Source organism: Vulpes vulpes, chromosome X (assembly GCF_048418805.1).
Source record: "Vulpes vulpes isolate BD-2025 chromosome X, VulVul3, whole genome shotgun sequence".
In the NCBI taxonomy this organism is placed as follows: Eukaryota; Metazoa; Chordata; class Mammalia; order Carnivora; family Canidae; genus Vulpes; species Vulpes vulpes.
Window position 1 is genome coordinate 5,384,437 of NC_132796.1, and position 15,438 is coordinate 5,399,874.

Consider the following 15,438-nt stretch of genomic DNA (forward strand, 5'->3'; position numbering starts at 1 on the left):
CAACCCACGTGAGCCCCGAAGGGCACCGCCTGGCGGCTGCTCCAAGAATGCGTTCGCGTGGCCGGGAGCGCGGCCATCTGTAGCAAGAGGTAGGGTAGCTGGTGCTCATCGGGGCTTGAAAAGACGTGGGTCCGGATACAGAAATAGTGCAAGGGAGTATAGGGGAAAGGCGGGAACGTGAGTGGGAAGTACCAGAGACGGAGACGGACCATGAGAGACTCCTAACTCTGGGAAACGAACAAGGGGTGGGGTGGGGGTGGGGGGCGATGGGGTGACGGGCACTCAGGGGGGCACCTGACGGGATGAGCACTGGGTGTTATGTGTTGGCACATCAAACCCCAATAAAAAGAACAACAAAAAAAGAAAGTAAATGGGTCTGAAAGTCATTTAAAAATGCAGATCCGCAAGGTCTAAGCCTTCAGCGCAGTGCTTTCTGATTCTTCTTTCTATGGGTCACATCGGGACGCCCGGGTGGCTCAGCGGTTTAGCATCTGCCTTTAGCCCAGGGCGTGGTCCTGAGGTCCTGGGATCGAGTCCCTCATGGGGCTCACTGCGGGAAGCCTGCTTCTCCCTCGGCCTATGTCTCTGCCTCTCTGTGTCTCTCGTGAATAAATGAATAAAAAATGTTAAAAAAAAAGGTTTACTGGACACATCATACATGTTCACCTTATTAGAGTTTCTAAAGGTGATAGCCAAAGGTTGGCTGGGCCCCTGAAAATGAGCCAGATTTCATATGATTTCAAGGCATGCACAGGTAAAACTACTAGGAGCCTCACCCCTGCCCACAAAGAATTCAATAAACCCTGCTTCTGTTCCTTTTTTTCTTTGCTTTTCGAGTAGGTTTCCCTTTTCAAAAATGTTTCTTTTTCTGTTTTTCTTTTTCTTTTTTTTTTTTTTTAAGATTATTTATTTATTTATTTATTTGTGATAGAGAGAGAGAGAGAGAGAGAGGCAGAGACACAGGCAGAGGGAGAAGCAGGCTCCATGCTGGGAGCCCGACACAGGACTCGATCCCGGGACCCCAGGATTGCGCCCTGGGCCAAAGGCAGGTGCTAAACTGCTGAGCCACCCAGGGATCCCCTCTTTTTTCTTTTTTTAATGAAGTCTCCAAACTTTGGAAACAGCATGTGGAAACATAAAAGGAACAGCGTTGGTGAGCATGAGTTGAGACAAGTCAAATCCAGTAAAAAAGTGTATTTCTGCGGACCCACTGACTTGTTTTATCTTACTGTCTCTGAGTTATGTGATCAGATAGGATTCTAAAATACTGTACTTGTTGCTTTAGAAAATACTCAAAAGAAAAAATGTTGTACTTACAGATCATGTGTCAACGTACTAGACAGCTGGGGCCATGCCTTCGCATATTTGAGACCGTCCTGCTGTATCACACACACGTCACGGGCGTCAGCACTGTGCAGGATTCTCTGCCCTCGAAACCATTTTTTGTTGGCCCGTTGACGCTACTCTCTAATTCACGCGTGAACCTCAAGTATTTGAAAGAATTCAGGGAGTAGTGCTGATGGAGTTACGATCCCCAAGGGGTTACTGTTCTCTTCAAAGTAAGAATCAAAAACGTGTTGGGCAGCTCAGCGGTTTAGCGCCACCTTCAGCCCAGAGCGTGATCCTGAGGACCCGGGATCGAGTCCCATGTCGGGCTCCCTGCACGGAGCCTGCTTCTCCCTCTGCCTGTGTCTCTGCCTCTGTCTCTCTCTCATGCATAAATAAATAAAATGTTTAAAAAAAAAAAGGTGGCGCACCGTGTCTGGCAGAGGGAAGAGCTGCCATGCCCCGGCCACAAGGTGCTGAGCGAGCATCAGGGCCGCACAGAGGCTCCCAGGACACCGTTCCCTTAGGCCGCGCTGCCGAGATTGAGAACATAATTCAGAGCTGTCGTCCAGCCCGGAGGAGCCCCTGAGCTCCCGCGAGGCAACCGTGTGCTGCCCTGGGCGCCCCGGAACCACTGGCCCTTGCTTGGGGGAGCTGCCTGGCCCACGGGGGCCCAAGCTCGGGAAGCGTGGCAAGAAGGGCCTGGGGGTGGAGGACGCCTCTGCTTCTGCGCCTCGCGTTTACACGACGCCCGATTTCTGGGAACCAGGCATCCGAGCGTCAGACCCCTGCACGTCTGTCCGCACCTTTCCCACCCGAGCCCGTCACCTCTCACCTGGGTGATGGCAGCAGCGGTCCCTGGCGCGGAGCTCCGGTTGTGGGCGCAGGCCTCCGGGAGCCAGAGCACATGGTAGCGGCTGACGCTGGGATCTGCAAGGCCAGGGCGCACACGCTCAATGCTCGGCAGCCTCCCCCCCCCGCCCCCCCGCCCCCGGAGCCAGGGCGGGTGCCACGGGCGGCCCGGGTGCAGCAGGGGGCCTGCTGTGAGTGCATGGGCCTGGGCTGGGCGGCTCGCAGCCCCCCATCCCCGTGGGGGCCTGAGCGGGGAGCCCTTGCTAGATGCCCCATGGTGCACACCAGAGGCGGCAGGACGCTTTCCCAGGGAAGGAATCTACAGCCTACACGGGTGCCAAGTCGCTGCATGAAGTCACGCGCCGGCCTCAAGCGCCGCTCTTCTGGGCACCGCCACACACAGCAGCGCTCTTGGGGTCCTGGACCCAACACGGCTGTGTGGGCCACACGCGAGGCCCGGAGGCAGCCTATACCTCACGCTGGAAGGTACTCTGGCCACAGAACAACACAGAAGATAAGGGGGCAGGTGCATCGCCAAAGGGGACAGGTGTGGCTAGAGTGCCTGGCTCCTCCTGGGGATCTGACCCTCAGGTGAAGATGAGGACGAAGCCTGGCAGCTGGCGTGGGCAGTGTCGGTGGCTGTGGCCAGTGTGGATTGCGGGGACAAGCCTGCAGGTTGGCGTGGGCAGTGTGGATGGCTGCGGCAGGCCGTCTGGCCCCAGCACCCGACACAACCTTGCGCTCGTGCTGGCCCTAGCCACTCGTGCCTGTGAAGCTCCTGAAATACTGTAGTAGGATAAATTCTGAGGGCACGGAAATCAACTGAAACGCAGAGCTGCCGGTGGCTCAGGGCCACCACACTGGGCGAAGTTCTGGCCCCAGGGGGCGGCTCAGACGTGTGAGACGGGGGCAGACTCCTGCCCACTGTGGGGCGGGCGCTCCCCACTCGGGATGGAGTCGGGTTTGCCGCCACGGAGCGGTACACGGTCTCCAGTGGGCCCCTGAGGACCGGGGACTCCAGGAAGCCTGGGCCCGTGTCCAGCACGGCTGTCTTCCTGAGAGGAGGCACTGACTGCGACACCTGCTCACCCCCTTTCGGCCCCAGCCCCCCGAGCTCTGGAGGCCGCCTGGTCCGAGTCCGGGGCCCCTCATGTCTGCACAGACCAGCTCTGCGGATACTGCATCCATCCCCGCACTTCCAGGGAGGCCAGCGCAGTAGGAGCATCACCAGCTCACGTCATCACGCAGATAAGCAAGGCCACCCTGTGGGGGGTGGTGTCCATAACCCAGAGCCACCTCAACGCAGGCTGGACAGGCTCTCCACAGCTACGTGTATATCAGAGGCCACGGCAGAGGGGGGAGAGGGTGGAGATGGGGTGGGGCCCCCACAGAGGGAGGAGCGGACCTTCACTGCAGCCCCCAAAGCACTCACTGCGGACCCCACACAGGGCACACAAAGCCCCACAACATCTGGCTTTGAACACCAGATGGGCACAACATCACAAGCTCTTACAGTCACTGGGGCTTAACACCTGGAACTTAAAAACCAGTGGGCGGGACTCTGCAGAGCTAGGGGGTAAGAGAAAACTGAGTCCCCAAGTCCCCACCCTTAGAGAGACAACACCACAAACAGCCCCGCGAGATGCTGCAGCACAGAAGCAGGCATCTGAAAAACGCCTGGGCCACACGGCACGGAGACGAGTTTATTAATCTCGGAATGTGTGCTGGAGAGGCAGGGATCTTTGGGAAATTTCTCCAAGTGGCAGGCACCCCCCTCTAAGGGTTCACAGACACCTGCCCGACCAGTGCAGCACAAATACTCTCCACCTAGCTCGCTGACAGTGCTGCTGCGCTGCAGGCTCACGCCCTGAAGCCACATGTCCCTCCTGCAGGAGGCCTCACAAACCCTGGTAACCCCAAATGCCCATCACCCCAAAGTGATGCCTGCCACTGGGAAGAGGGGAAAACAGGCAGTTTGACTGCAGCCCTAGCAGTGGGCTGGGGACCCACATGGACTGCAGACCCCGCCACCAACACAAGCCGCTCAGAGGACAACACAGACAGTGGCCCCTAGTTCTGTGCTCCTGCGGCTCTGGAGAATGCTGGTCGCGCCCACCTCAAGGCCAACATGCCCCAGACCGGCCCATTAACACTGCAGGGACCAATCCCTGCTCACAACAGGCAGAGAGAGCCCTTGCAGATGACTGGACGGAAGGCCAACGCAGCTCAGCCACAACAGTAGGGCGCACACGACACACACAGGGGACACCCCTGAACTGCTGGGTCCTGGGGAACAGGAGACAGTGCACAGCAGGGCACTATAGGACCCATCGTAAGGCCACTGCTTTTAAGAGGAGATGTAGAGAAGAGGGCAAGAGGGGGAAAAAAAAAGAACTACAAAAACAATTGTAAAACAAATAACCAAATTGCAGTAAGTACATACCTGTCTATCAATAATCACTGTGAATGTAAATGGACTAAATGTCCCAATCAAAAGAAACAGGGTGACAGGCTGAATTTTAAAAAAAGCAAGACCCATCCATATGCTGTCTGCAAAAGACTTATTTCAGACCTAAAGACACCTGCACATTGAATGTGAGGAGATGGAAAGGCATTTATCATGCAAATGGAAGTGAAAAAAAAAAGGCTGAGTAGCAATACTTATATGACAAAACACACTTTAAACCAAAGACAGTAACAGACAAAGGGAGACACTACGTTACCATAAAGGAAACAATCCAACAAAGATATAAGCATTGTGGTTACTTAGGCACCCACCAGGGAGCACACAAATACATAAAGCACTTAATAGCAAACAAGAAGGAACTAATTGATAATAATACAATAATAATAGGGGACTTTAACATCCCACTTACATCAATGGACAGACCACGCAAACAGAAAATCAACAAAGAAACAGAGGCTCTGAATGACACATTGGACCAGATGAATCTGAGAGATTTAGAACATTCCATCCTCAAGCAGAATACATTCTATTCAAGTGCATGTGGGACATTTTCCACAGTAGATCCCACGTTAGGCCACAAAACAAGTCTCAACAAATTCAAAAAGATTGAAGTCCTGCTATGCAGCTCTTCCAACCATATCACTATGAAACTAAAATCAACCACAAGAAAAAAAATCCAGAAAGAACACAAATATATGGAGGTTACATAGTGTGCTACTAAATAATAATCTGGTCACCTGTGAAATCAAAGAGGAAACCGAAAATACATGGAGACAAATGAAAATGAAAACACACGGCTCAGAATCTTTGGAATGCATTAAAAGCTGTTCTAAGAAGCTTATAGTAATACAGGCCTACTTCAAGAAGCAGGAAAAAGCTCTAACCTTACACCTAAAGAAGCTAGAACAAGAACAAAGAAAACCCAAACCAGCAGAAGGAAGGAAATAAAAATGATTAGAGCAGAAATACATGAAACAGAAACTAAAAGAATAGAACAGAGCAATGAATCGGGAGCTGGTTCTTTGAAAATATCAACCAAATTGATACACCTTTAGCCAGATTCATAAAAAAGAGAGAGGATTCAAATAAAATCTGATGTGAAAGAGGAATAATAACAACCAACACCACTGAGAGAAAGGACTATAAGAGAATATTATGAAAAATTATATGCCAACAAACTGGACAGCCTAGAAGTGGATAAGTTCCTAGAAACATAACTCCTATAACTAAATCTGGAAGAAATACAAAATTTGAACAGATTGATTATCAGAAAGGAAACTGAATCAATAATAATAATCAAACTCCCAACAAACCCAAGTCCAGGACCAGGTGGCTTCAGAGGCAAATTCTACCAAACATTTAAAGAAGAGTTAACACCTGTTCTTCTCAAGCTATTCCAAAGAGTAGAAGGAAAGCTTCCAAATTCGTTGTATAATGCCAGCATTACCCTGTTACCAAAGCCAGATAAAGACGCTACAAAAAAAGGGACGATAGGCCAAAATCCCTGATGAAGATGGATGCAAAAATCCTCAGCAAAATATCAGCAAATCCAATCCAGCAGTACATTCACAAAAGCATTCTCACCATCAAGTAGGATTTATTCCTGGGATACACGGGTGGTTCAGTATTTGCAAGTCAATCAATGAGATGTATCGCATCAACAAGAGGAAGGACAAAAGCCACATGATCGTTTCAAGAGATGTAAAAAAAGCGTTTGACAAAGTACAACATCTGTTCGTGATAAAAACCCTCAACAAGGTAGGCTTAGAGGGAATACACCTCAGCATAATAAAGGCCATCTATGAAAACCCCACAGCCAATGTTATACTCAATGGTGAAAAACGGAGCTTTTCTCCTATGCTCAGAACTAAGACAAGGATGTCCACTCTCCCCACTGTTATTCAGCATAATAGTGGAAGTCAAAGCCACGGCAATCAGACAAGAAAAAGAAATAAAACATCCATGCTGGGAAGGAAGAAGTAAAACTTTCACTATTTGCAAACGACATGATACTATATATAGGTAGGCCTAAAATCCCCCCCCCCAAGAACTAATAAAACTGATTAATTCCATAAAATCAGAAGATACCAAACCAATATCCAGAAATCTGTTGCATCTCTATACACTAAGACTGCCATAGCAGAGAAATTAAGAAAACAACTCCAGGGCAGCCCCGTCGGTGCAGCGGTTTAGCGCCGCCTGCAGCCCAGGGTGTGATCCTGGAGACCCCGGATCGAGTCCCACGTCAGGCTCCCTGCATGGTGCCTGCTTCTCCCTCTGCCTGTGTCTCTGCCTCTCTCTCTCTAGCTGTGTCTCTATGAATAAATAAAAAAAATAAAATCTTTATTATTATTATTATTATTATTATTATTATTTTAAAGATTTTGTTTATTTATTCATGAGACACAGAGAGAGAGGCAGAGACACAGGCAGAGGGAGAAGCAGGCTCCATGCAGGGAGCCCGATGTGGGACTCGATTCCGGGTCTCCAGGATCATGCTCTGGGTGAAGGCAGAGCTAAACCGCTCAGCCACCTGGGCTGCCCGGGACAGGATATTTACAAATGACATATCCAGTAAAGGGTTAGTATCCAAAATATATAAAGAACGGATACAACTGAACACCAAAAGCCCAAAAAACTTAGGACCTCAGGATCCCGGCTATAGCTAGAATATTAAAAACAGCATCATTCAATCAAATGTTTGCTAAGGGGACACATATGAAAATTCTAGGCTAAATGCTAAATGCCTTGTGCTGCTCTGGTTCTTGAACTTAAGTTTTTCCTTCTGCAAATAAGTCAGTAAGTCCTTGAGAAGTATTTTTAAATGTTGAAATTTACTTTCAGGGCGCTTCAACTATGCTTCAAAAAGGAGATGTTTTTTTTTGTTTCTAAAATACATCTAACTCACAGTGTCTGGCATAATTAAAGGCTGCAAGAAATAAATGTTTTAGGATTTATTGATCTTAGCATGAGCGGGTGAAGCTGAAGGAGGAGAGGGAGACCCCCTCGAGCAGACTCCCACTGAGCATAGAGCCGGACATGGTGCTCGGTCCCAGGACCCTTAGATCGTGACACGAGGCCAAACCAAGAGTTGGACGCCCAAGTGACTGTGCCACCCAGGCACCCCAGGGCCGCAAATTTTTAAATTAAATGTTAATCTCTAAATTCTGGGGTGATTGAAATCAGAGCTCTGAGAAAGGCCATCTTGGAGCGCCGCTGCCTAGCAAAGGACAGAAAGTCACAAAGCTGGTGGCGGGGCACGCACACAGGCAAGGGCATCAGAAAATGCCAGCTCCCTAGGGCAGCAGTTTCTGATCTTTGCGGCATCTCAAACGGCAGAAATACCACCAGGTACGTAGTAGGTCCTCAATAAATGTTAGGTGAATGACTTCCTTTCAGGAAGTAGTGCCTTGGTCTCTTTATATTTGTCAAAAAATGCTTTGGTCAGACAGATTTTCTGATTTTGGACAATTTTGTAAAAAGAGTAATTTTGAACACCTACTACGCAGAAGGCATTTCTCCTCAAAGTAGAAGTAGGAGTGTTTTTTTTTTTCTCTCTCTCTCTGAGCTAATTTTTAAATATTTTTGGAGTGCAAACACTAAGTCTAAACCCGAAAGCTTAAAAGAATTAATTGTGAAAAAAAAAAAAAAAAAAGAATTAATTGTGGATTCTGCTGTCACACAGTAAAAGTGAACTGATGTCTGCAGAATAATAAAATCACTAATTAATTACATGAGCTAAGAATAATAAAATTACTAATTAATTAAATGAACTGTACCTTTTAGAAGAATGATGGTTCTACAAAATCAGTGTTGAGGATACTTCTTTCCAGAGCCTTCACATTATACCCCAGCTGCCATATACACTAAGTTGGCCTATTATATGATGTTTGAGTCATTTCTCTACAAAATTATATGCTGTGTCAAAATAATAACAAAAAACTTGAAGCTCTCTCTTTGGAAAATTTCAAGGGAAATGAACAGATTGGTGCTCTTCAGCTCCTAGCTCCAAGCCCAAAACCAACATGCTGGCCACCCTCGCTTTTTAGGAAATGTGACATATCTAGAAACCAATTTCTACTTATAATTTTGTCTCGGTCAGTGAACAAGATTCTCGTCTACTCTCATTTGTCACAAGCGTTCGGGTTTTGTGTTTTTTTTTGTTTTTGTTTTTGTTTTTAGGTTTCAAATCAGTGTATCCGCTGGTGGACATTAGTTACGAGTCAATAATCAATTCAGCTGCTTGTGTCACAGACTTTTTATCACCACTTGAAATGGGTCTTACCGCGTTGCATAGGGCGCACACAATGGAGGGTTTTTACAGAGTCAAAAAGTTTACAAAAGGCAGCCGAAGCGTCCAGCTCCGGGACAGGAAGAGATGCCGTATTCACATTCTGAACAGAATTCGCATGAGGACAGTGTGTTGACTTAAAAGGCACCTCCTTTCTTAGGTTTGTGATAATTATGAACAGCACTTGCTTCAGAAAGTTCTGGGGGAACCGTGGTTTGGGTTCTGCAGGTCACACGGGGCCTGCCTAACGCGCTTCGGGGAGGAGAACAATCTAGAGCATGTGTGGAGCACGCGCCACCACCGCGGTGAGCGCTGGGCCCCCGAGCTCCCGGTCTCCTCCTCGGAGGCTCTGGCCCCGCGAAGCTCCGGGTGGGATATGCTCGTTTGGCTTTCAGGTTTAAAATCAAAGGGGAAATGCTGTGTGGATGTTATGTAGCCCAGGGGGCTTTTGGGAAAAAAAGACAAAACTCGAGGTAGAGCGTGAGCATTCTCAGGACCTCGGCGGCCGTGGGATCTGCTGCAAGTCGACGTCCACCTGCAGACCCCGACGGCCCAGTAACCGCACCAACCGTGGCTCCTGTTTCTCCCGCAGAACTCCCTGCTGGGCTCGGGGGCTCTAGGCCGGCCGTGACGTGTATGTACAGTGCATGTACGTGTACACTCGCGCACGCACACACGATCTTTGAGACCATCATGACCTTGGTCGTCCCGCCCTGCAGTCTCACCCTATGGGAACACTGACCATTTCCTGCTGCTGAGCGAGGGCAGCGATGGTCCATCCCATTTCAGGTGCCAAACTCAGTACCTAGACTTAACCGCGTCTATACTGCAAACTCAATCCTTGAACGTTTGCCAAAGGCTCCTATGCCGTTGTCTGCAGAGGAGGAGAACAGGGTCAGTCCTAGAGCTACGAGGCACTCACCGTCCTTCCTAAAGTCCATCTCTTCTATGCTGCGGGCACCCTTCCACCTGCAGGAAACCCTGTAAGCCCTGACGCCTATGGGGTGATTACTAGACGCCGTCCCCACCGTCGGTACGCATGCTCCCACCCAAGCCCCACAGCACGCCTACCAGGTAGTCTATCATTTTCCCTTTAGTTCATCATGTTAATAGAATAAAAGAGAAAAGTCATTGATCTTCTCATTACTTCCAGGAAGAATATTCAATAAAAATCAATGCGTATCCATGATAAAAACACTGCAGCTAAGAGCAGTAGGGGACGGGGCGCCTGGGTGGCTCCATTGGTTGAGCGTCTGCCTTCGGCTCAGGTCATGACCTCAGGGTCCTGGGATCGAGTCCCGCGTCATCAGGCTCCCGGCTCAGCGGGGAGTCTGCTTCTCCCTCTGCCCCTCTCCTCACTCGTGCTCTCTCTCTCTCTCTCATTCTCAAGTAAATGAATACAATCTTTAAAAAAGAAAAAAGAGCAGCACGGCATTTTGTCCGTCTGCTAAAGGGTGTCTGCAGAAAGCTGGCCCCTAGCACGCCTGGTATAAAGTGCTCAGCAGCCTGTTGCGCCAATCGTTTCACAGGAGCTCGGTGTATGAAACCATCACGTTGCACACCTGCGCGATGGTCTGGGTCAGTTCTGTCTCCATACAGCTGGGAAAATAGGAGCAGCAGATATTCGCACATGGATATAAAAGTGTGTACACTGGCACGCGCTTGTATCCATCCACACGCGCATACAGAGCCCATTACTTCACCCCCCGCCCCTGTGAGATGGGCACGCTATTGCCATTTTACAGATGAGACACTGATGTGTGAGTGGGGAGGGACTTGCCCGACATCACACACTTGGCGAGCAGTTCACCTGGGCTTTGAAACCAAATACATCTCCTTTTAAACACTGCATTCTCGGACGCCGGGCGGCTCAGGGCATGAGCCTGGGATCCAGGATCGAGTCCCGCGTCGGGCGCCCGCTTCTCCCTCTGCCTGCGTCTCTGCCTCTGTCTGTGTCTCTCATGAATATATAAATAAAATCTTCAAAAAAACATAAAGACTATATTCTTAAACTCTATGTTATTGGGGTTCAAAGAGTAGTTGGCAAGCGTGCAGTGTTTTACATATAGTGACTCCCTGCAGATGTCCACCACGGTGACTTTTCTCAGCCATCAATACCATTACTTTGTTTCCATATAATTAGTTGGAATCACTAGTAAATGATCAAGTAACCAAGAAGGACAGAAACTAGTGCTTCTGTTGAATTCGGCTTTGAAGAAACAGAAATGAAGGCGTCAAAAATAAAAACACATCACGCCTGCAGTGATCACTCCCGCTCCACCCTGTGCTGAACGCCACAGCCAGTGTTGAGGCAAGAGAGCCACGTGAAATGTCAGAGGTCTGGAGCGGAAAATATAACCTTTGCATTATTTACGTGCCACATGGTTGCTTTTACAGACAAGCGGGAAAGGACTATCACACGGAATGTCACGAGCAAGGTAACATGACAACAGAGCTGGATCCACCATCCAGGCATAAAGAGAGGCTGTATTTATGTCTGTGACAACCAGAGTCAGAAAATAAAACTGAGAAAACGTGTGCGTGTACGTAACGGGATCAAAATAATCACAGACACTTTAGAAGAATGGTATGAAATCGCACGATGCCTCTGCCTTATATATTGTAAATCACTGCTGAGAAAATCTTAAAAACCCGAATAAACTGACACATAAGTGTGCATATTTTGAAGATGCGAATTCTCTAGTCGTGACCAGAGAGGCTGATTGTCATTTCAACAAAGATCTTAGGAGGTTTTTGTGGAAATTGACAAACTAATGCAGATACTGATGTAAAACCAGAAAGGGCCAAGAAGAGTCTAGAGGATTTGAAAATGAAGTAAAAAACTGAAGGATTGTGATTTAAGATATTTACAAATCTACGGTAGTTAAGACAGTGTAGTAATGCCAGAGAGTTGGAAAAATAGATAAGAGGCCACAGAAAGTTAAAAAGGTAACCTGCCCGCTCTGTTGATTTAGGGCCAGGGTAGCAGACCAGAGCTTGGGCGAAAGAGTCATTTTTATAATTTTTAAATTATAAAATTTAAAAAAAATACGTATTTGCGAAAGAGTCATTTTTATAATTTTTAAATTATAAAATTTTAAAAAAATACATATTTGCTTGAGAGAGAGAGAGAGTGAGCACAGAGACAGGAAGAGAAGGTCTGGAGCAGATGCCCTGGTGAGTGCAGAGCCTGATGCAAGGCTTGATCCCAAACCCTGAGATCATGGCCTGAGCCAAAATCAGAGTCGACGCTCAGCCAGCTGAGCCACCCGGGCGCCCAGGAAAGAGTGCTTTTTACATAAATGATGCTCTGTCAGCTGGAGATCGGGGGGAAACAAGAATAAAAGGACAGTGACCCCTACAACTAAAATCAGCTCCAGGCGGAAGTCAGCCCGAGAGAGAAACGTGCAACACTCTGCCTTCTAGGGGACGACGGGAGGACCCATGTGACCCTGGAGAAGCAAAGACCCTCCACAGGGGCCCCGGGAGCTGTCACCTAAAGGAGACAAGATGATGAATCGACCCCCTCTAGACCTGAGAGCCACTGAGAAGGAAGGAAGGCAAGTGTTGGTCACACAGGGACCCCGCAGGTGACTCATCCCCGCGATGCGTAAGGGCCGCTCGCAGGACAGCCCGTAGAGCAAAGATGCACATTCAGACAATGCACGGCTGTCAAGACGCCGCAAGCTCAGGAAGATGGGAGTTCCGCAAGGCGGGGGGCGGGTGGGGGGGACCCCAGGATGGTCGTGCCCTGCCCGTGGGAATGTCAGCTGGCGCAAAACTCTGTCTTCCAAAGCTCTGGGCGCTCTAATGACCGAACGGCCCCCGCTCGTTGGGGGTGATATGTGCCCCAGAGGCCACAGCAGCAGCGTGCCTGTGAAGACAGGCCGACATCCCTGAGGTGACAGGATGCCACGCGCTGACCGATGACTGGCTCCTGGAAAACAAGGGGCGGCCCCCTCACAGTGCACAACAGCAAGACATTTAACTGCAACCACGAAAGGACCGAAGTGTTTTAAGTGTCTCGTTCGGGTGATATTTTCCTTAATATTAACACCGTGGCGGGCACCTGGGTGGTCTGTCGGCCGCGCATGTGACTCTCGGTTTTGCCTCGGGTCGTGATCTCAGGGCTGTGGGATCCGACAGGGCACTGGGCTCCGCGCTCAGCACGGAGTCTGCTCGACATTCGTTCTCTCTCCCTCCCGCTCTGCCCCCCCCCCATGTTATCTCTAAGATAAATAAATCTTAAAAAAAAAAAAAAAAGTCAACCCCGTGGCGCGACCTTGAGTTCGCACTAGCAGCGCGGGGTCAGCGGGCCGCTTAAGGCAGCCGCCGGCGAGGAGAGCGTGTGCGCACCTTCGGTCTTTTTCCAGTAGACCTTCACCTGCAGTTGGTTGTCTTGATAGAAGGGGGCTCCGACTTCCAGGAGGCGAGCGGGCCGTCGTCTCTGGAAAGGGGGCTGTATGTGCGTCGGGCTCTTTCTGGATTTTCCGACGTGCTCCTCTGCAACAAAGTACGACATTGTGATTCGCTGGTCAAGGTAACGGGCAATCAGTACACATTCACCCTTCGGGGAGGCCCTGGGTTAGAGCAGACGTACGGATACGGTTTCTCATGATAGGTTTGTAAAAAAAGTTGTGAAGAGAGTAAACGAAACGATATGAAGATACCACGTGGCCTGGAAACCACAGAGCTTTGCACAGACGTGCCGGCAGCTATACGCCCCCAGCCGCTGCAAGGTCCCCTAAACGGGCACTTTGCTGTGTTGACTCGCACCTGAAGTATCACGTCAGCAAGTGCACTGCGATGATACTTCAGATGAGGTGCTAGGCCTGAAGGCTGCCTTCGTTCACGCGCTCACTCATTCTTTCCTGTCAGTCCCCGGTGAGACCTCCTAGGTGCCCGGCAGCGAGCCCGGGGCCACAGAGACGAAGCTCTTGGGCCCGGGGCTCTTGCGAAAGCGGCACGCGGGTGCAGGCGATCCCGCGCGTCGGTAGACGAGGGAGCACAGTGGGGGGTAGGGACGTGTTTGTGGCTCCCAGCCCACGGTTGCCTGTTCTCTGGAGGAATCGCCGAAGAGTGTCTGTGGCAACGAGTTAGCAGAGAGGATAGGACGGTTGCAGTAGGCAAGGCGATGCTCTAGGGACAGCGAGGCCGAGTCGTCTGCGGACTCGGTGCTGCTCTCCCCACTGTCACTGTAACTCTGTCCCCACCGCACACTTACTGCAACAAGGACTGTAAACGGGATTCAGACGACCCCCCCCTCCTCGCATGCCCCACATGCAACGGGACGCAGAGAAGGGCTGTGCTCAGAGAAAACACCAGGAAGCATTCCCCTGAACCCGGGAATCCAAACTTGAAATCCTCGCGCTTGGCTGAGGCCGCCTCCTGTCACCATCTGGCTCTACCTCTACTGTGGTTTCTGTCGTGCGGCCCTCACGTGGCTGTGCCTGTCCCCCTCGTGCCATTCCCAGTTCCTGACACCTGCTGGGTCCCTGGTCAGCGCGAACCAGGCTCCATCAGCGCAGCTCACAGCACTGCCCCCTGTCCGAGCCCCAACGACCCCTGACCTCTGCGGGGCCCCAGCTGCTGTCCTCGGGGACGATGTCCCGGGAGGCACAGAAGCAAACAGCCTCACTACACCCGTGGTTTCCCGGTGTTGGGTCTCATTCCCTGGGCTTGGCTGCTGCCACCAGAGCATGAGCGCTGGGAGCCTGGGGAAGGCACCGTGCGGGCTGAGCAGATCTGGATTCGGGACCCTGGCGCTCAGCCCTGTGGGGGGGCGGGGGGGGAGCGCTGACTGGAGCATGAGTCCCTTGGCTCTGGAGCCACTGGGCTCTTCTCCAGGACCTGCGCCAAGCGGAGAACCTGGCTCCGCAGGGGACTCAGGTGGGTCCCGGGGGGCGCAGAGGGAACCCCGCTGCTGTGTGCACTGTCCTGCAGCTGCAGGCCCGCTCGGCCTCTCCGGGAGCTTGACTGCAGCCGTGGCCTGGGTCCCCCTCTGACACCATCCATGCCAGGGGGTGTTCCCCACTGACACCATCCATGCTGGGGGGTGTCCCACTCTGACACCATCCATGTTGGGGGGGTGTCCCCCTCTTAGGCTCTCATCCCAAAGTCATTGCTCTCCTGAGTTCACCATGGACTCCTGCTGCGCACACCTCAAGCACGTGTTAACTGGCTACCTAAGGACTGAGATTTTCACAAGCCCACGTGTGCTTCCAATAATCCCTTGAAAGATCTGTGGTTTTGAGAATTCGCCAGCGGATACTCAAGATCAGGTTTAGATACTACGTCTAATCTGTATGGGAATTTTATCTTCCTACTGCCTGGGATGTCCCGCAGAAACTATTTTTCATTCCACACACGTCGGATGTCGTTTTCTGTGTGTCAGGGCTGAAATGCATGAACGTGTAGTGCTGCAGATGCTCGCCGCATGGAAAGGACAGAGGGGCTCGGGCCTCAGGCATAGGAGTGGGGCCCTTGCAGTAAGGGGGAGCCC

General features: G+C 50.7%; 1 protein-coding gene across 1 annotated transcript in view; it reads right to left on the minus strand.

Annotated features, from left to right (window-relative positions):
• Window positions 1-15,438, minus strand: part of ANOS1 (anosmin 1) — a 182,562-nt gene that overhangs the window by 8,994 nt on the left and 158,130 nt on the right. Inside the window, exons 9-10 of the mRNA XM_026015316.2 lie at window positions 13,293-13,439; window positions 2,162-2,256 (exon numbers count right to left, since the gene is read on the minus strand). Coding sequence (XP_025871101.2) covers window positions 2,162-2,256; window positions 13,293-13,439 — 242 coding nt within the window. The remainder of the gene's footprint in view (window positions 1-2,161; window positions 2,257-13,292; window positions 13,440-15,438) is intronic.